We start from the raw sequence: 20,126 nt of genomic DNA on the forward strand, positions 1-20,126 counted from the left end.
ATGGAACCATCACACAAAACTAGACAAATCTTTGTTAATATTTAAATTAAAATAATAATAATAAAAGAAGAAACACGTCTGTAATCTTTCTTACCATCTGTCCATCTGTCTATCCCTAGGTTAGATATTGTTGGGTTTTTCCAAAAATAAATATTTTACTTTTACTTTGATGTTGTTAGTTCCAGTCTATATCTTGAAACTGAAGGTGGAAAAAGAAATAAAAAACAAAGATTCTGAAAGTAGCATCGCACGTGTGTTACGCGTCGTTTCATTGATATACACGTGTATAAACCCAGACAGGGGGGGGGAATTCAGTTATATATGAAGGTGGGAGCTTGTGTATGTGCTTTGTTATTATCAGTGCATCAAACATCGAAGAGAGTTCCAGTTTCTTGCTCTTGTTTTATCTCTTGGATCAACTGCTTTGTTCTAATTATTTCATTTCATTTTCTGGATAAAGTTTTGATATTTTTGAGAAACCCATTGTTTGATAAAACACTTGTTTTTAATATACGTATAAAGATGGGAAGACAACCATGTTGTGAGAAAGTTGGGTTGAAGAAAGGGCCATGGACTGCTGAGGAAGATAAGAAGCTAATCAGCTTCATCCTCACCAATGGCCAATTCTGTTGGAGAGCTGTTCCTAAGCTTGCAGGTCTCTCTCCCATTCTTGTTTTCAGAAATTTATGTAATGTTTTAAAAAGAAAAAATGAAGATGTTTGATGTGTGATTGCAGGATTGTTAAGGTGTGGAAAGAGTTGCAGGTTGAGATGGACAAATTATTTAAGACCAGACCTGAAAAGAGGACTTTTATCTGAATATGAAGAGCAAATGGTGATTGATCTTCATGCTCAACTTGGCAATAGGTTAATTACCCCATCTTCATTTATTTTTCTACCAAAGACATTATGGTTATTATTATTATGTGGTTATGATTTTCCTTGAAAACAACTCCATCTTTCACAATCATTTCCATCCAAATCTCACATGCTTTAGAAATTGCACTTTGATCCAAATCTCTTTTACATGGACCTCTCTTGTGGTTACAAAAAAGTCATCCTTCTTTCTAGTGGTCCCAAATTTCAACTCATTATTTTACTTTATGTTATCACACTTGCTGCTTTTCTTTTTTCCTTAAAGAAATTGATTTTTGACATTTTCAGATGGTCTAAGATTGCCTCTCATCTCCCTGGAAGAACTGATAATGAGATCAAGAACCATTGGAACACTCACATCAAGAAAAAGCTGAGGAAAATGGGCATTGATCCTCTCACCCACAAGCCACTATCAACTGCTGAAGAGCAGCCGAAAGAGCAAAAGAAGCAAGTTCCAAAAGTTGACAAATCCAAACCGCCTGAAACATCCTTACAATCCACTATAACTAAAGCAAAAGAGGAAGATACGAGCATGACAAGCTCATCATTTGACCCAATGGATATGACGATGAACAATGAAAACATTGATGGTTTTTGCACCGATGAAGTTCCATTGATTGAACCCCATGAAATCTTGATCCCTGGCCCTGCTGCACCCTCAACATCTTCTTCTTCTTCATCATCATCATCTTCTTCTTCTGCTCATTCTCCCAACTTCCTACAACAATTTCACTACTTCCCTGCAGATTTTGAATGGCCTTCAGTTAACAACACCAACAAGACCGATAGCAACAATTTGAGCTTGTGGGATACTGATGATTTCAGCGGTTGGGATTTGCTGATCAATGATGATGATAGTGATACAAAGCTAGCTCTTGATTCATTATCATCTCCTCTATTTCAGTGCCTAAGAATGGGCTTTGATCAAGATTCTTGGACATATCCACTTTTATGATTTTTGTTTTCACTTTGATTTTTATTATGTGTTTTCTTTATTTCTAGTTTCTCCTTTTATTTTTTTTAATCTTATGTGTTTGCATGATGGTTAAGGTGTTCATCACCCCAAATGTGACATGAATTCGAGTCGTGCTATTTGCATTATTATTAGAGTTTTACCCTCCTTTTATAATTCATTAAAAACAAATATATATCTCTTAATTTCCTTTTGTATATGGGAAGTTGAAGAGAATCAAGAATTTTAAGTTAAATTTAATATATTAAAAAGTTTTTTTTTTCTTGATTACAATTAAACCTATAAATAAGATTAAAATCTTACTATCATGAAAAAACATGCGATATTTTTATATTTCCTTTTCCATTTTATAGCCATCATCTTCAACTATTGATCAAGAGTTCAGCATCAAAATTTGCTAAATGCAAACAATTGTTTTCCCTGTTTTCACAAAAAAAAACAGAAGTCCAACAATGTCCATCTTTTAATCAATGTTTTTCCCCCCTTTTTTTTATCACAAGTATGGAAATTCTAATTAAATTATTTAATTCTATCCAATTAACTTCCTCTTTATCTATAATAAAACTTATTAGTTATATGTTGGTGTAAGTAAATCCCATACTATATTAACAGGGAGGAAAAAACTTAAGTTTAGAGTCAAACATTTACAATCATCTTTAATTAAAGAATTTTATTGACTCTTCCGCCCTGAGTAAACACAAACTTATTTTTGTCTTTTAATTTCTTAGTGTCTCTATTGGAATTGAACAAAATGGTGTTTGTATATCATATAGTTTTTCTGTTGAAGTTATACCATTAAATGTTTATTTCTATGTTTTGTATAGGATTATAACAACAAATTTAGCCCTCATTTTTACACATTTAGTCAATTTGCTTTATAATCTTTTATTTGGAGTAAATTGGCCTTTAACCTTTTATACTAATGCGGTACTATTTTCTCATATACGTCATGTTTATAAATAATTTAAACTTTTAAAAATTCAAAATTTTAAAAAAATTCAAATAGTCAAAAATAAAAATTATGAAGAAGAAAAGCTATTCAAATTAAAGAACATAAAACTTTAACAGCTTTTAAAAGTTTAAAATTTTCAATATATAAAGTGCTATTATGAACTAAGAGAATTACAACAAGAGAAAAGAGTAGAAAATGAGAGGATGGTTCAACTTTCATTTCAGGATATCAAAAAAATTTTACATGCCCTCTATTTATAGAGCCTCAATCATCATAGGTTACAAAATTATAATAAAGATAGTTAAGGCACCCTAAAAAAATTTAAGAGTTACAAGAAAATGAATTATTGGGGGTTATGGGAGTTATATGGAAATTCATTTTTTACAACACTCCTCCTTGGATGTCCATCAACAAACATGTGTCTCGTTAAAACCTTAATAGGAAAAACACTGTAGGATAAAAAACTAATGAATGAAAAAGAGTATACAATCTCTTGTTACAAGTTGCCTCCTTGAAAACCTTTACCACAAAAACCCAGTTGGACAAAACCTTGATTAAAGGAAACGAGTACAACGTGTTTTAGACTCCCCTTAAAGGCAACATCATAGTACATCTTTGAGCTGACACATTCGAATATTGTATACTAGTCTTTCTAATGTTGTGGTTGGCAATAACTTGGTAAAAGACTAGCCAACTTATCTTTAGAATGAATTTGTTGAACTACTATATCACCTTTCTTCTCAAGATCATGATTGAAGAATAATTTTGGTGAAATATATTTCGTTCTGTCACCTTTCATGTAACTACCATTCAATTAAGATATACATATTGCATTATCTTTGTATATAATAGTTGACATCTTTTCTTGCAGAGGCAAATCACATATCTTCTAGATATGTTGGCTTAACAACCTTAGTCAAACACACTTCGGCTTGGTTTATGCATTGCAATTAATTCTGCATGATTTGAAGAGGCAACAATTAATGTTTGTTTTGTTGGACGCCATGATATGATTGTACCTCCACATGTAAATAAATATTTTGTTTGAGATCAACCTTTATATAGATATGATCAATATCCAGTGCCAACATATCCAACTAATAAAGATCTTGAGTCATTTGAATAAAATAACCCTATACTAGCGGTACTTCTGAGATATCTAAATACATGTTTAATTCCATCCAATGTCTACATGCTGGTGTTGGGAAATGTGCCCATATTGTAGTAAACATATAACTTTTGTTTATGTATTTGAACGATGAATAAATAAATAAAGTTAATTTTACATTTCATTGTTATATCTTTTGTGTTTCTGTCTTTCATGTTTTGCATACATATCAAAATTGTGACAAGAAAATATTATCTCATTGATTGTCTAAGTTCAAACTGATTATAAGTGGCACTGTACGAACATTTACATTGCGAAAAAGATAACTTACTTCAGTAGATAATCTAAACGAGTCTATAATCCCATAAAATAATCAAAGTGAGCGTTTGATTCAAATAATTAGAAGGATTATTATGTCACATATAATTCCAATTGTGGAGATGGCTAGTCTATAATTACATGAGTAGAAACATAGATGTACTCATTGAAAGAATCATACATTGGATTGGACCCAAGTTGAATTAATTTTGAATCTGTTTGTGAGTTAATTCACTTGTGACATTTATGGTGTGACTTACCTAAATCCTGAGTTAGTCACTAACCATGCGTATGTAACTCATGTGCTTTGATATAAGTGGAGGCTTATGATCTAAAAATTATCAATCCCATAGCCAGTATGTTGGGTAGATGACTTGTGTATGGCATGGCTTTGCTAGCAACAATAGAATTCATAGCTCGGTTAAAGAGTTAACGATATCCTCTCATTAGCATTGTGTGGATTGATAAATATGGAACATGGTCACGAGTTGCTTGTTCTCGAACGAGCAATTTATCACAATCATTTGTTGACAGTGGTCATATTAATCATTAAGAAGACACACTGGTGATAATGAGATAATGTAAACTCCCCAACCCTACCTAGATGTTAAGCCCGAATTCAGAAGATTATATCGACTACCGAAATGACCCAATAAGCCATTGGAGTTTATAAAATAGACATTTAAAACATTTGTTTATTTTGAAAGAAAACTTAGTCTATTTTTAGAAAAACCTACAAGTTATCAAAGAACCGATTTAGATTAACTTACCCATGTAATGGTGACTATCTTTGAAAACTTGGTTAATTACCAATTTATTTATTACTTGAAACTTTAATTATAGTTTAGCAGCGGAAAAGTGATATATGTTTTTAAATTTTAATAAAAACCGAAGTTCATGCATAATAATTAGTATCCATATTTTTATATCCTAAAATCAAATTAAAGATCATGCATGCTATAAAAACCTAAATCCCGAGTCCCATGTTGTTATTCAAAATAAAATAATACAGTCTTTGAATAATAAAACTATCAAATAATAAATCTAAAATATTTTAATAAACGAAACCGAGTCGAGTTCCTCTAGATGTCGTGTTCGTGTCCTAGCCTGGTGGGTTATCTGTAGAGATAGAAATAAAAGAGGAAAGTGAGCTATGAAGCTCAGTGTGAGTTCAATCACAAGAAAATTAGTACAAACAGTGGACAAATCATACATAATATCAACTCATAAAATAAATCACAATTGGGTAGCAATATAGAATATCAGAAGTGCAGAATAATTCATCAACATAATATCCCAGTGTTCATAGCCATGCAAATGCTTATGAATTCAATGCAATTTCAATTTATCAGAATAGGTCCTACCTAACTCCGCTACACTCCATGGTAAGAGTTCCCCAGAACTCCTCTACCTTTACACCACGGTGTAAATGAAACATTAAGCATTGCAAATAAACTGCTAGTATGGTGCGAATAAACCACTAACCGGTGCAGATAAAATCTGTTAGTACGGTGTGGATAAACCACTATTTGATGCAGAGAAAATATGTTAATACGGTGTGGATAAACCACTATTCAATGTAGATAAAAGCTGCTAACACTTCCTCCGTTCATATCGTCCCACCCAATGTAATGTAACATGACATGCTATGACAGATTAGTACGGTAGCATTAACATATTTTTAATAAGTATGTAGGTAGCAATTATCATGCTTATAACAAATCACAACAATAACAATAAACTTGTTTAACGTGAGTTCAGTTTAATAGTAACAGTAGACATGTATGTCATGCAATAGGTAGTGTTAAACTAAGCTTTATTGGATAAATATAACAAATTAAAGTGTTTTTGAATAGAAGTAAATTTGAGCAATTTTATAAAATTAAGTTGATGTGGTTTTAATTGAGTCAAAGATTTTTAAATATGTTTTAATCATTTTCAAACAAGTTAGAATTACTCCAAGACAAAAAGTATCGATACTTTTTGTCTAAGTATCAATATTCTAGAAGATATCGATACCCCTTTGTTAATCAATACCAAATTGACATTCTGGAATTTGTAACATTTTCTAGGTATCGATCTAGTATTGATACTTTTATAAAAACTATCAGTAAATCCCTCAAGTATCGGTATTCCTGCTCCAATGGTCAGTGAAATCAGCATTAATTACAACAAAATATCAATACTCTTTTTGGTAGATAGCGACACTCGTTGCTGCAGGTGAAGTTAATGACCTGGTATTTCATCCCCAACAACTACATTCACTTTTACGACAACCACAATGGTTGGAAATCAAATTAGAAGGTATAAATATCATCTTCCAAAGGTTTAGCAACAACAAGAGACATGTGCAAAGCTTAAAGATCAATAAAAACAACTTAGAGCTTAATTTTTTCATACATTTTCTTGTAAACAAATTAGAGGATTGTTTCTTTGTTTGCTTATTTGTTTCTCTTTGAGAGAGGGTTAATTTTTAAGGTTTGGGTAAAAACTTTAAGGGAGTTGTATCTTAAGATTTTGGGGCATAAATCTTAGGAGAGATTGTAAGGTTAAACATTGTCCTCAAAGGTTACCAAATTAGTGAATTTGGGAAAATCTTTAATTGTGATAAGCTAAGGTAATGGAGTAGACAATTGGGGTTGAACCACTATAAATCATATTGTTCTTTGTTTCACAATTTTTATTGCTTCCACCACATCTCAAATGCCTATTCAACTTCCCTATCGGTGTTCTCGAGTTGATCCTTCCGAGCTAACAAGTAACACAGTGGTATGGAAAACATTATCGGTTCATTAGAATTACAGTGGTTGTAAACAAGTAATATTCTCATATCAAGCATATAAAATAATAATTCAATCAATAAGATTATAGATTCCAACATTAATCATATTAACAGGGACTTAATTGAATGAAACAAAGCACTAAAAATAGTTTAGGGACTATTTAAGGACTAAACTGATTAATTCACAAAATTTTGGGTAGAATTGTAAAACAAAGGTAACATGACCGTGTGGGGTGCTATAGGCCGTGTGGAAAGGTTACACGGTTGTGTGGCCAGGCCGTGTAATAGGTTGTGACTGTATTGCAAATGCAAAAATAACCTATAGGGGAAGCACGACTGTATGACAGGCCATATGGTCCACGAACTACACTAGGGTTTCCAGGGCACACAGTTGTGTAGTCCACTCGTGTGGCCCAAACGCCTGTGTGGCCCTAATACTAGGCATGATTTGCCCTGATTCGCTTGTAAGAGAACACACACCTTTCACTGAAAGTTTGATCGAAGTTCCTTGCATTCAAATCTGACCCGATGTACCTAAAACGAGTCCTTCAAATGACATTTATACATGAGTTAACGATTAATTTCAAGATTTATCAAGATTATTGAAAGATTAAGCAAGAACCGAAAAAGATTGATTAATCAAACATAAGACTAGTGTTGAATAGAAATATTACGAAAATTAGATATCTAAACATCGAAAATTAGATGTACTTATCGATTCTTAGTAATTGTAGGGATGCTATTGACGAAAATTACAAAATTGATAGAAAGAATGATTGAATAGAGGATGATTTGATTCGAGAAAGCAAAAAGTTATCAACAATTAGGATGAAGATATGGTGTAAAGAAAAGAGAAAGAAAATAAAAAGAGAATAAATAGGAAGATAGAGGGCATATTATATTAGGATTTGAAAAATGGCAAATTGAAATTCTAATTAGGCAAAGAATATAAAAAGATGGTGGAATTCTATTTCTATAATTTTGAGGAAGGGCAATATATGAATTCTAATTATGAAAGAATTGGTTAAATTCCTAGGGTTTGTAAACTCTAGGGGATGACTTGCAATTTTTCCAAGGTTTTGCCAAAATTTGAAATTAAAAATTAAAGGGGGAAAGGAGGTGAAGGCTCAAACTTGAGTTCATAAAGGGAAACTAACACTTTAACCATTAGGCTATCGCGCAGTTCTTGTTTATTTTTTATGCTTGATTATATCGATATATTTTGAAGCATTTTTGGTGAAATTATGAAATAAAAAAGAAAGGAGGAAACTTGAACCTAAAACTTCTAAGAAGGGTTCTAGCATGTTATCCATTAGGCCGAAGCCTATTTCTTATTTAGTTTTTACCCCCTAACGGTATTTATTTTAGTGTGGTTTTTATCCTAGGTTATTGAAAATTAAAAGAAAAATAAATGGGAGGGGTGGGGTTTGAACCTAGGCTTTCTAAAGAGGAAAGTTAACATTTAAGCATTAGGGCTAACGCTTACTTCTTACTTAATCTTTTTTCTTAACTACCTATATTTATTTCGGGCTCAACTTACATATTCTTTATTAGCTTACACATTTACTCAATTTTTTATTAACTTATTTAACTTATAGTTCTTAGCACATTCCATCTTAGTTTATATAAAATACTCATAGTCAAGTCTCATTATTAATATTTTAATTCATGTAACCCCTTTTCCAATTAGGTCCTAACTCAATTAAAACACACTATTTTCAAATTAAACCTCATAATCAAGTTTAATTTTAGATTAATTAATATAATAATGACTGACTATATTATTTTAATACTTTAATTAATTATTTATGATCTTAATTTCAATATTTGTTTCAAGTCCACGATTTATAAATGCACAAAGATAACCTTATAAATCAAGGCGTGACCAATCTCGATTTTCACAAACCCGATTCTTTTAACCCGATTTTAGGGGTGTGACAATTTTCTCCTCCTAAAGAGAAATTTCTTCCCCGAAATTTCCCTATTGACACATCAGTTACTTAGCCACAAAATTTGTTATTCCTCTTTTCAATCCAAACACCATGCTTCCACTAGGAAACTCTGATTCCTATGCAGTTCCAAACAATACTTCTCCTTAAATCTCCTACGGGATTTTTTTGAAGATCCTATTCACTATCACAGACTGTCCTTCGGTAACTTTACTAACAATTTCCTCTATTCTAAATTCCTTGTAACACCCTTCACCCAGTCCGATCGCCGGACCCGACTTATAGGACATCAACATTGTAACAATTTCACATGCGTATATAGCTTTAAGCAAGAATGATTTTTATTAGTTTAAGCAGTTTTAGAGGTGATTGCGACTAAAAAAATATTATATGACATTCGGAACAGTTTAAATACATGATTAGAGACCATTTAGCAAATTTCAAAAGAAAATAACGTAGGTATCAATACACAACAATAGGTATCGATATTTAGTAAAACATGTATAGATACTAGTTGGTTGGTTGGTTGGTTGATGGAAATGTGGGGAAGTTTATTTTTTGATTTACGGACTAAATCAAAAAGACGTCGAGACCAAGATGAGATATTATTGGGCACCAATTTGATAGTCCCAGATTAGTTTGGTGAAGTCAAGAGATAAACCAGGCTAATTTGTCTAAATTGGTAAATTTGAGATTGAAAGGTAAATTTGAACCAATTGAGGAGTATTAGCGATTTAGATCCCTAATTCAAAGGTTAACCAACCACATGAAAACCAATCAACCGTTGTCTGTTATCGTATTTTTTTAGTTTCATACTTTGCTTTATTTACAATTTAGTTATTGTCTGTTTCTAGGTAGTTAATTAGCGTAATTAACCTCTTGTATGGTCTGCCATAATAAAATTGCTTACTGATTAGTTAGCTAGACTCTTTGAGTCACATGTCCTTAGTTTAGAAATTGATTAATCGTCAACTCCTTTGGGTTCGATCTTTGGAATGCTTTAGTGTTCCATTGACACTATAAATATTACAACTGACACTATACACTTGCAGTTAAAATCGCATTTTTAAATTTTTTTTATAAATTTTTCTGTATTTTTGGTACACGCGCAAGCGGTTAGTACCATATACCCTAACAGGTGACCTATATTCTATGGGTTAGGGGTTCAAATCCCACCAAGGGCGAGACACTCATGTCGTCTCTTGGTGGGTGGTTGTACATCCATGTATGGTCGAGGCGGCCCTCTCTATGAACTATACATGGGTTTCGAGGAGGGGGACAAAACCCTCTTCTGGGGGACAATACCTTCTATTATCGAAGGACTAGGTTGGTGTCCCTGAGGATGACACTTTGAAGACTTCTCTTGGAGGAGTCTGTCCCCTATCAATAATAACTAAAATGATACCGTATACCCCAACAGGTGACCTATATTCCATAGGCCATTTTTTAGTCTGTTCCCTAAAGATAATACTTCAAAGACTTCTTCCAAAAAAAAATACTAATCATTTTTTAAAAAATTTAAAAAAAAATCTCATGATTGATTGAAAGTGGGAAAAGTCTCGTTAGTGGGATCCCTTCATTAGCCCACTCGCCGACAAACGCGTAGAATAGCAGACATGGAAGTTAACAAGAAAACAAATTGACTAAAAGGACAAGTATCAGCTTCACATCATTCTTGCCCAAATAAAAGTCAACACACTTTTGGGGCTTGTAATAGATCCGATTACACGGAATCACAACCTTTTTCCTTTTTCTTTCCAACACCTATCACAGTCAAATAAACTATTTAGGACATACATTCCCTCGTCTTTGCGATCACTGTCCTTGTGAATTTTGTAGATAATTGGAAATCAGCTCAACTTGAACCAAGGATTTATGTTAATTAATTTATTTTTAAGTTTGTTTATATTGGTTAATAATTTCAAATTTATATTTCTATTTGTATAAGTTAAAAACATATCTTTGTAAACATTTAACTAATAGGTAATCGAATATGTTTTTAATAATAAATAAATAATAATTTTTTGTAATCATGTTATCTATTATCGACAATAGTAATTAATTTGCTCACCATAACTATTCTTTAAAAAGATAAATGATTGACTATAAAATGTGTTTCATTCACATGAGTGATAATTGAACTCTTTTGATAACATGGTTAATGGATGAGATAAATAATTACCACACCCACAATAATCATATATCTTCTTTTTAGATATGAAATAATCAAATATAAAGAGTTTTGACTTTGGTTTTTCTTTTAAATGATATCCGGTTTAATTTTGATTATGTATAACCTCAATAATATATTTATTAAGTCTTATATTTTTTGGATTTATTTATTCTAACTTTTTTAGTATTTTAGATTAATAAGAGTGTGACTAGGTCTAAGAAGGTTTATGTTACTTGCTCTGCAAGATAGTTTACTAGATCTTAAGAGGTTTAATAATTACTTAAGATTCAGGTAAGACTTAGACATGGTTATAAATACTTAGGAACAGGCACGGATAGCCACCACCATGATGCACTTTTGATTATTTTGATTAATAAAATCGCTCCAAGGGAGCTTTTTTTCCTTCCATGACTCAAGACTAGTTTCTTGTTTCTTTCTCGATAGAACTTTTATTTCAGTTCTTCAATATCATCTAATTCAAGTCAATAAGGAGGGTTAAATAAATGCAGCTATAGTTCTTCGTTGGTACAAATTCACTAAAAAAGGCTAGGCTATCTATCCAACTACTTCACCACCAGCACCATCCATCTTTCTTCTTTTCATCAATTCATCTATCTTCTGTTGTATCAAATTCCATTTTCGAGCTCATTTTATTATTATTCGAATACTATCAATTAAGGCTCTAACATAACCATAGCTAATATATTAGTAAAAACATAATTGTATGCATCAATAAAGCTACCAAAAACTAGTAATTTTTTAATGTATTAAGTCAATTTTTATGGTTTACAGTTACCCCATATTTGGAAGTTGGAACCATTAAACTATTGTTTTTCTTTTCACTTGAATTTTTATTGTTTAAAATGAAATATTTCTTTACAAATATTTTAATCAGTTGAACTGCTAAAATTTGTAAAATATTTCTCATGCATATTTTATTGAAATTTTAAAATTTCATAATAAATTTTAGAATTAATATATACAACCTAACTCGTGTATTGCAGAAGAAGAAAAAACTAGTATATATACTTTAACAATTTAATGTTTCGATATTATTTGTCATTCTAATAATTTGACATGAGTTTATATTCCAATTTTAAAGACTTAACATATATTTAATGAAATTTTAATTAATACTTGGTAATTAATTGCTAAAATAAAAATCATAAACGTTAAATTAAATTAAATCATTTTTTATCATTTTGATGAGTATTATTAATTAATTTATATTTATTTTAAATATTACATATTAATTTTCTTAAGTTATATTAATCATAGTACAAACTATTATAATTTCAAAAATTAAAATTGAAAATACAAAAGTTAAAATTGCAACTTAGCCTAATTTTACGTAGAGAAAAATGGCTTTCTTTGTGCTCTTAATTTTTTCAGGATTCCATGTTCTCTAATATCACATAACCCTGCAATTATTTATTGATGTCAATCAAGAAAGCAAATAAGGAATATGAATTTTATGATAAATTCAAATAATAATTACTAGAAAATTGATTCAAATCATATATAATTTTGCACAGGTAGAGAAAATTTATTTGGCCTTTAAGTGATCAGCAATAATTCACTTAATATGCATGGTTTTCTAGAAATATTGGCTTTGTACAAGGGTGTCATAAAAAAAATAATAAAAGGCATTTACTGGATTACAATACAATTTAAGGCTCTTGAGACTGTTAAAGCTTCCATTAGTTGGGCGTAGTAGTTTGTTCTCCCCTCAAAGTATTGCTTCTCAAGTCTGAATGCTGCCAACCTTTTGACAATGGGGTCTTGGAATGCGAAATCTTGCAGATCAGAATAAGAATTTTCTTTTAAAATTGGATTTAATATTGTTGCTAACACTGAGGCTCTATGAGTGCAAGTCTTGAAGAGCAAATATAACATTCAGGGACTGTTGTCAATTTCGACTTCAAGGAGTTGCCACTCCTTCATCTGGCTTTTTATCATGAGAGTGTGGCCCGAGGTTCTCAATAGTGTATATTGGACCGTTGGCAATAGACACGTGATTAATTTTCAGAATGATGTTTGGGTTAGACAGATTAGCCCTCTTAAATTTTTCTATACAGTGATAGAGTTGCTGAATGAGACTATTAGAGTTTGTAACATGATTGATAATATCGGGAATTGGGATTGACCTCGTCTAAATCAGTTGTTGCCTAACCATATCCTCCTCCACATTGCAGCCATTTTACTCCTTGATCCGACTGCAGATATTGATTGTATCTCGTGGAAGTGGTCACAAAATGACTCGTTCTCTTCTATTGAAACTTAAAAAAAGTATTTACTCTATTGGTAATTTTGCTTCGCCTATGAATTGGAAAGCTCCGCAATGAATTCAATTGTTCTTGTGGCTATTGTTGAGAGTCGTATTTTGACCAATGGTGAGAGATCTCGAAGGCACATGTCAAATAAGAGCCATTGTCCCCGATGTGGTCATGTTATTGAGTTAGGTATTCACGCAGTTTAGGATTGTTCTTTTTCGAGAGCAGACTAGAATGTCGTGGTTCCTTGCAATGCTAGAAATATCTTCTTAACATCTAATCTTAATGAGTGGTTAGTGTTGAACTTGGCTAATCAGAAAGGTCTTGGTAGTAGAGAGGTGAACTGGCCAACTTTGTTTTCCATCATATGTTAGTTGTTATGGAAATCTCATAATAATTTTATTTTCAAAGACAACCATAGTAGGATCGAATCAATAATTTCTACAGCATTAGCATGGACTAAGAGCACGGAGAAATCAAATACAGGTGATCTTCTCAGATAAACTAAAGCCACTCTTAAACATTTGATGCCTTCTGAGCAAGGTTGGGTCAAATTAAATACAGATGGTGTTGTTTCGAATAACACTAACGGCGCGTCAATAGGAGGATTTTTCAGAGACTCGTCTGCAAACTGGTTACATGGCTTCACAATGAGAATTGGGAATGAGAGAATTTTTAAAGTTGAAGCTAGAGCTATTTTGGAAGGATTCCAAATTGCATGGGAAGCTGACTATAGACATTTGGGTCTGGAATATGACAATGCGATGGTAGTTGAATCGATTTTGGCTGGAGAAATTATTGTTAATAGGATAACAAAGTTGTGACTAACTAATCAGCTCCTAAAACACAATTGGAGTGTACGAGCATATTCCTAGAGACCACATCAAAGTTGCTGACCACGTATGGCTAAATTAGCTGGTCATAATCTTAATAGTTTATAGAGGTTTATAGAACCCCAGACTTAGCTCTAGTGTTGCTGCATAAAGATTTAAATGCATCGTCTCTTACTAGTTACTACTACTTAGGAATTTCACTGGTTTGTAATCGCAATTGGTTGGTTGTACTTTGTGCCAAAAAAAATATTAATATTTGTATTTCACAACCTTTATAGCATTTATTATATTCAAAATATTATAAATATATTATGTTCTAAATGGTTTTATTCACACATTAAACCTTGTGCATAGCACAGAAAAGAAGACTAGTTAAATTATATTTTCTTTTGTCATTTTTAAAATTTTAACTAGATTTTTCTATTTAATTTTGTTAATTTCCATAAATTCAAATTAATCATTTAATTATTGTTTTCGGTTACTTTCTTTATCAAATATTAAAATTTCAGTTATATTTTTAGTTAAATATTATTTTTAACTTATAGGTAATTTTTGGATAAACTGCATCGGTCATCACTCAACAAGAGTAAAAAATTAAAAGTAAAAGAATTTTAAATTGATCATCCAATTTATTGGGTTTATTTTTATTTTTATTTTTATTTTTTGTCCTTTTCCGTTATATTAAGCCTGTGATAGATGGATGACAGGCTGTTCTAAAATTGTTATAATAACATATTTAGTCCTCAATAATTACATATTTTATCAATTTGATCATGATTATAGAAAAATTAATCCTCAACATTTATAAATCATCTCAATTTGGTCGTAATTCTAATAAAATTATATTTTTTTCTAAAATTAAAAAGTCAAAAAATATATAAAAATCTAAAAATATATAAAAAAAATTACAAAAAAAAATTGCAAAATTTGCAAAATGAATAGAGGGAAAACCCGAGGCGAAAAGGGGAGGGGGTGGTGCGTTGGGTGAGGCAGAGACGAAGACGAAGGAGACGGAGATGGAGATGTGGTTGGTGTGGGTGAAGACTATATATTGCAAAGGTGACCTTAGTAGCGGCAGAAGATGGCGAAAGTTTCAAGTTTCTTTTGTAGATCTAGGATTTGTTGAAATTTTTTTTAGCAAAAACTAATTGGGAAATATGGAAAAGGAGATGGAGATAAAGATTTTGGTCAAATTTTGATAGCGTTCTAGGCTGATGGTCGATGGCGTACGGTGGACGGTGACGGCAGAGGTCAACTGAAATCTGGGTTTGGCGGTGGTTTTGGGGGAAAATGTTGAAAATTGTTGGATTTATTGGGCAATTTACCAAAAAAAGTCTAATTTTTTTAAAAATTACCGAAATGGACCCGGTATTTTATCATTTATCGGAATGGGCCTTTTCTGAAAAATCGCGTCCACGTCAGCGCAATGTCAGGGGACGTGCCAGGAAACCACGGCCACGTCAGCGCGCTTTGCTAACGCAATTTGTTGCCACGTCAGCAAAGCGTGCTGACGTAGACGTGATTTCCTGGCACGTCCTCTGACATCGCTCTGACGTGGAAGCGATTTGCTGAAAAATGGCCCATTCCGGTAAATAATAAAATATCGGGCCCATTTCGGTAAATTTATAAAAATTAAGCTTTTATTGGTAAATTGGCCGGATTTATTTAATAACTTTTTAATTTTTATATTACATATTCTATTTAAAGAATAATATATATTTTAATCATACTTGTAGTTCTTACAAAATATTTTTAGAGCTCAATTAAACTTTGAACAAGAGTTTTTTTTAAAAATTTTAATCATATTTTAATTTCTGAAAAAGGGCATTTTAGATATAAATGCATTTTTATATTTTGAAAATGTGTGAGAATTTTATAATTTTATTAAAATTAGAATTTAATTTATTTATTTTTATCATAAATAAATTAATAGAATGTGTAATGATTATCAATATCACATCATCAATATGTCACATACTTAACAACACATAAAAAGAATAGACTTGATATGCTGGATGATTGATTTAAACTTTTTTATGGTTGAGAGATTAATCTCCATAATAATTACTTACTTTATTAAATGTTAAAAATTTCAGTTATTTTTCTAATTTTAAATTTTCTAATCTATAAATATTTGGTTTTAGAGATTAGTTGCAAATGAGTCATGGAGAAATAATATTGTAAATAGGTATAGGAAGAAGTTTTACAATTTTCTATAAACCAAAATGTAATGCATGATGCTATCAACATTGATTTATAAATTTGTTCCTTCCTTTCAAAATATTAAGAGTTTAAATTTATTCCAATCTATTATTTGAATTATAAAATTCAACTTCACTCCAACTCAAACTCATATTTAATCTTTTTAATTGAATCGAGTTTTGCTCACCCATAATTTTATATTTTTTATTATTAAATGTGAAGCTTAATTGGATATTTGATTTTTATTTTATTTTGTTGGTGATATTGTATGGTGTCATCTTATTCTATACCAATACTTCCTAATTTTTTTTATCTTTATCATATATTCATAAAAACAACTTTTTTTTTTAACATCAAATTTGATTCCAAAGGTCAAATAAAAGCAAAACCATCATACCAATATGCCATATGTGTACTAAGAATCCAAAACCAACACAATGTCTCAACATGTAACGAATCAAATGCCAAAATCCAAGCTAATCCCCAAACTTATTATAAGCCTGGTGTCCCCTTTCATTGACATTGCTTTAAGCCCTACAAAATATGAAACTTCGAGACCTGCGTACGGAAAGTTAATCGACAAGTTGAGCTAGTGGTACAAAACATATCTCCAAACATACCATTTGTTAAAACTAAATTATAAAGTATACTAAAATAATTTTTTTAATGGATGGGTGGTAGACCTGTCCATGGGCCGCCCGGCCCGACGGATGGGAGGGTTCGGGTAAAAATATAGGCCCGAAATATGGGCTTGGGCAAAAAAACGAGGCCCATTTAAAAAATGGGTCGAGCCTCGGGCACCACTTTTTTGGCCCGGGCCCGGCCTGGCCCGGCCCGGCCCGAATATAATAAATATATATTTTTTATTTTTTAATTATAATTTTAAAATACTTTTAAATTTTTTTTATTTTTAAATGTTTATTAAAAATGGGGGTAGGGCAGGCTCAGGCTTATGATATTTTCGGGCAGTTCAGGCAAAATTTTAGGCCCATATTTCGGGCCGGGCCGGGCCCGGGCCTAGGAGGTGGGCCGAAAATTTTTCCCGGGCCTGTCCCATGGACAGTTCTAATGAGTGGCTAAATGTTTTCATTTAGTGATTAAATAGATTTTCTTAAGTGAAAAAATAGAAGTTGGGTAACTACTTTTATAGTTTACCCTTAAAAAAGGTAAACTACACCTAAAGTTATTAAATTATTAGTAAGTTTATGTTTTAGTTACTCAACTTCAAAAAGTTACAAATTGGTCACTGAACTATTCGAAAGTTTTCATTAAGTCACTAGGTTGTTAAAGTTGTTGTATGGCCTTCTCTTTTGACATCGAATGCACCAATTGAAAGCTCTCTTTCCCCTTATCTCCCATAGTTCAATTTTTTTTTTCATGAAACAACTTTAAAATTCATGAATCTCCGAATCAAAATTCAAACAATTTTCTTCTCCAATCTTGACACTGGCTATTAGGTTGACTTAGATCTACGGTATGTTCTTTTACTTGTTTATGGGTATTGATCCATCGTACCGATTATCAAATCACCGCTTAAAGCTTGTTAGCCTAACTTTAAAAAATGAAGAACAATCTAGTGATTTAAATGAAAAATTTTTGAATAGTTCAGTGACTTAAATGAAAACTTCAAATAGTTTAGCGACCATTTTGTAACTTTTTAAAGTTGAGTGACCAAAACGTAAACATATTAATAGTTTAGTAGCATTGGTGTAATTTACCCTAAAAAATGGAATTGCACCCGGGTCGACCCGATGGGCATACAGTTTTCATCCACGTTTCCATAAACCCTAACTTCGCCCACATTATATAGAACCACCCCAACAATCAAATCTCAACCAGCCGAATCCTATCAAAATCCCCGCCTTTTCTAATTCTTTCTTCACTTTCTCAATAGCATCTCTCTATGATCCTCGGTGTTAATATATAAAACAATAACACAAGGAAGGATACGAAAAGATGCAATATCGAAGGTACTTCTGGACATGCAGTTTCCAATCTATGGATTCTCGCATTTTCTCGTAAGTTCCACAGTTTTTAAATTTATTTATTTTTGCTCAATGATGATTGATTTGCTTTAACCACACTGAAAATAGAGATCTTGGAGTTTGGATTTTTCGAAGCCTTTTTCTCTATGGTTTAAGGCGAATTGCTAAGCTTTTTGTGTTTGATTGTGGCTTCATGATTCTGTTTTCTAAGGGTTGAGGTTAATGTTCCTTTTGTTACATATCCTCTTCTTTTAGATTATGGAAGAAAGCTTTTTGTCAAACACTTGGAAGTTTTTGGTTTTTTTGTTGGTCTTAAAATTTAGAGAGGAAGAAAAACCCTTGCTTCATTTGATCTCTGATGTGGAAAACATTGGCCTTTCAACTGAGAGCAATTAATCGCTTCATCTTTTTTTTTTTTTTATCCTAAGAATTTTTGTGTTTCTGATTTGGGCATTTTTAGTTATTTAATCTTTGATGGTTTTGGCTTCCAAAAAGTGTTCCTTGATAGAATAAAGCATTTTGTTTTGAGAAATTGATGGAAATTGGGAAATGATGACAGCTTAATTGCTGGATGGTATCTGAGCAAAGCTTTGAAGATTTTTTTTTCCTTTTGCACGTCAGTCTGATTCCAACCTCCAAAACTTTCATCTCTAACGTTAAAAGGAAAAAAAGAACAGGGGAATGGGCTTACCGGTTAACAAATATCTAGGATTCAGGGGACGATGACGATAACATGCATAGTTCTTTTAATTGTGGTGCTTCTAACTATGTTCAGAGATCTAAAAGCTTTGCATTTAGAGGTCCTGGAGAGAATTTTAGTATCCAGGATTTTGAATTAGGTAATATCTGTGGGCGTTGGTTCTTCCTCAAAGGTTAGCTTTTTCTTTTCTTTGGTACTTGTTTTTTATACTTGAGTTTGAGTTTGAGTTTGGTCATATTACTCTATCAATTTGTAAATAAGTAAAGAAAAAATGAAATGACATTACTCTATGCGCTCCTTGCTATTGATACAGTGGACCAAGGTGTTTAGTGATAATTGAATGGCAGATGCGTCGCATGTTCTTTCCTAATTTCACACTGCTTAAGAAATAGGTAATCATATGAATCCCAGTCCTCCATATCGCTTCACTAATGCAGCCTTTTCTGATTGTGTGCTTCCATATGAATCTTGTTCTGCAGCTACTTTGCTTTTGATCATATTGTTATATTGCTGCATAAATTTTAATATAATTTATCCGATGAGATAATGGCAAGATTTACCCATGTACTTCCATAAATTTGTCAATGTAGTATCTATACATTTAATTTTTCCAATTTGGTACTTGGTACTTTGTTTCCGTTACCCATTCTTGTACTCGACCATAACGGCGTTAGATTTTCTGCCGATACGGCGTGTTGCGCAATCAGGGGCCGCTACGTGATGCCCCTTTTTTTCATAAAAAATCAGATCTCTTTTAAAATTTACTTCAAACACTTCTTCCTATGAATAAAATTTTAAATTACGAAGTTTTTATAAATTCAGTAAAAACATATTTTTCAGAAATAAAATAGATTATTTAAAAATTTTCTTTTTACTTTATAAACATATATTTTAAAATTTTCATTAATTTTCTCCGTTGCTCTTTCATTTCTTTTGTTTTAGTTTCAATATTCTTCTCTACTAATTTGTTTTTATTTTCTTTTCTTTCTCAAGAACCAAACAG

At 31.8% G+C, this 20,126-nt stretch overlaps 1 protein-coding gene, 1 long non-coding RNA gene and 1 other non-coding gene across 3 annotated transcripts; all 3 read left to right on the forward strand.

Annotated features, from left to right (window-relative positions):
- Nucleotides 1-340: 340 nt before the first annotated feature.
- LOC105763188 (transcription factor MYB20) lies at nt 341-1,976 on the forward strand. The gene is made up of 3 exons (XM_012581320.2): nt 341-655; nt 737-866; nt 1,164-1,976. Exons 1-3 carry the CDS (start codon nt 523-525, stop codon nt 1,828-1,830), a joined length of 930 nt encoding a protein of 309 aa, XP_012436774.1. The 5' UTR covers nt 341-522; the 3' UTR covers nt 1,831-1,976.
- A 16,282-nt stretch (nt 1,977-18,258) lies between these two features.
- LOC128035334 (uncharacterized) lies at nt 18,259-19,737 on the forward strand. Its single transcript, XR_008191731.1, has 2 exons — nt 18,259-19,295; nt 19,437-19,737. It is a non-coding gene; the product is annotated as an uncharacterized LOC128035334 (long non-coding RNA).
- On the forward strand, nt 18,965-19,056 carry LOC128035782 (small nucleolar RNA Z122). The gene has a single exon (XR_008192331.1). It is a non-coding gene; the product is annotated as a small nucleolar RNA Z122 (small nucleolar RNA).
- Nucleotides 19,738-20,126: the final 389 nt, after the last annotated feature.

This window comes from Gossypium raimondii, chromosome 12, assembly GCF_025698545.1.
Source record: "Gossypium raimondii isolate GPD5lz chromosome 12, ASM2569854v1, whole genome shotgun sequence".
Taxonomy (NCBI): Eukaryota; Viridiplantae; Streptophyta; class Magnoliopsida; order Malvales; family Malvaceae; genus Gossypium; species Gossypium raimondii.

Coding starts and splice junctions, on each gene's coding strand:
- LOC105763188 (XM_012581320.2), top strand. CDS start 523: ATGGGAAGACAACCATGTTGTGAGAAAGTTGGGTTGAAGAAAGGGCCA. Junction 656..736: donor AGCTGTTCCTAAGCTTGCAG/GTCTCTCTCCCA, acceptor GTGTGATTGCAG/GATTGTTAAGGTGTGGAAAG. Junction 867..1,163: donor CATGCTCAACTTGGCAATAG/GTTAATTACCCC, acceptor TGACATTTTCAG/ATGGTCTAAGATTGCCTCTC.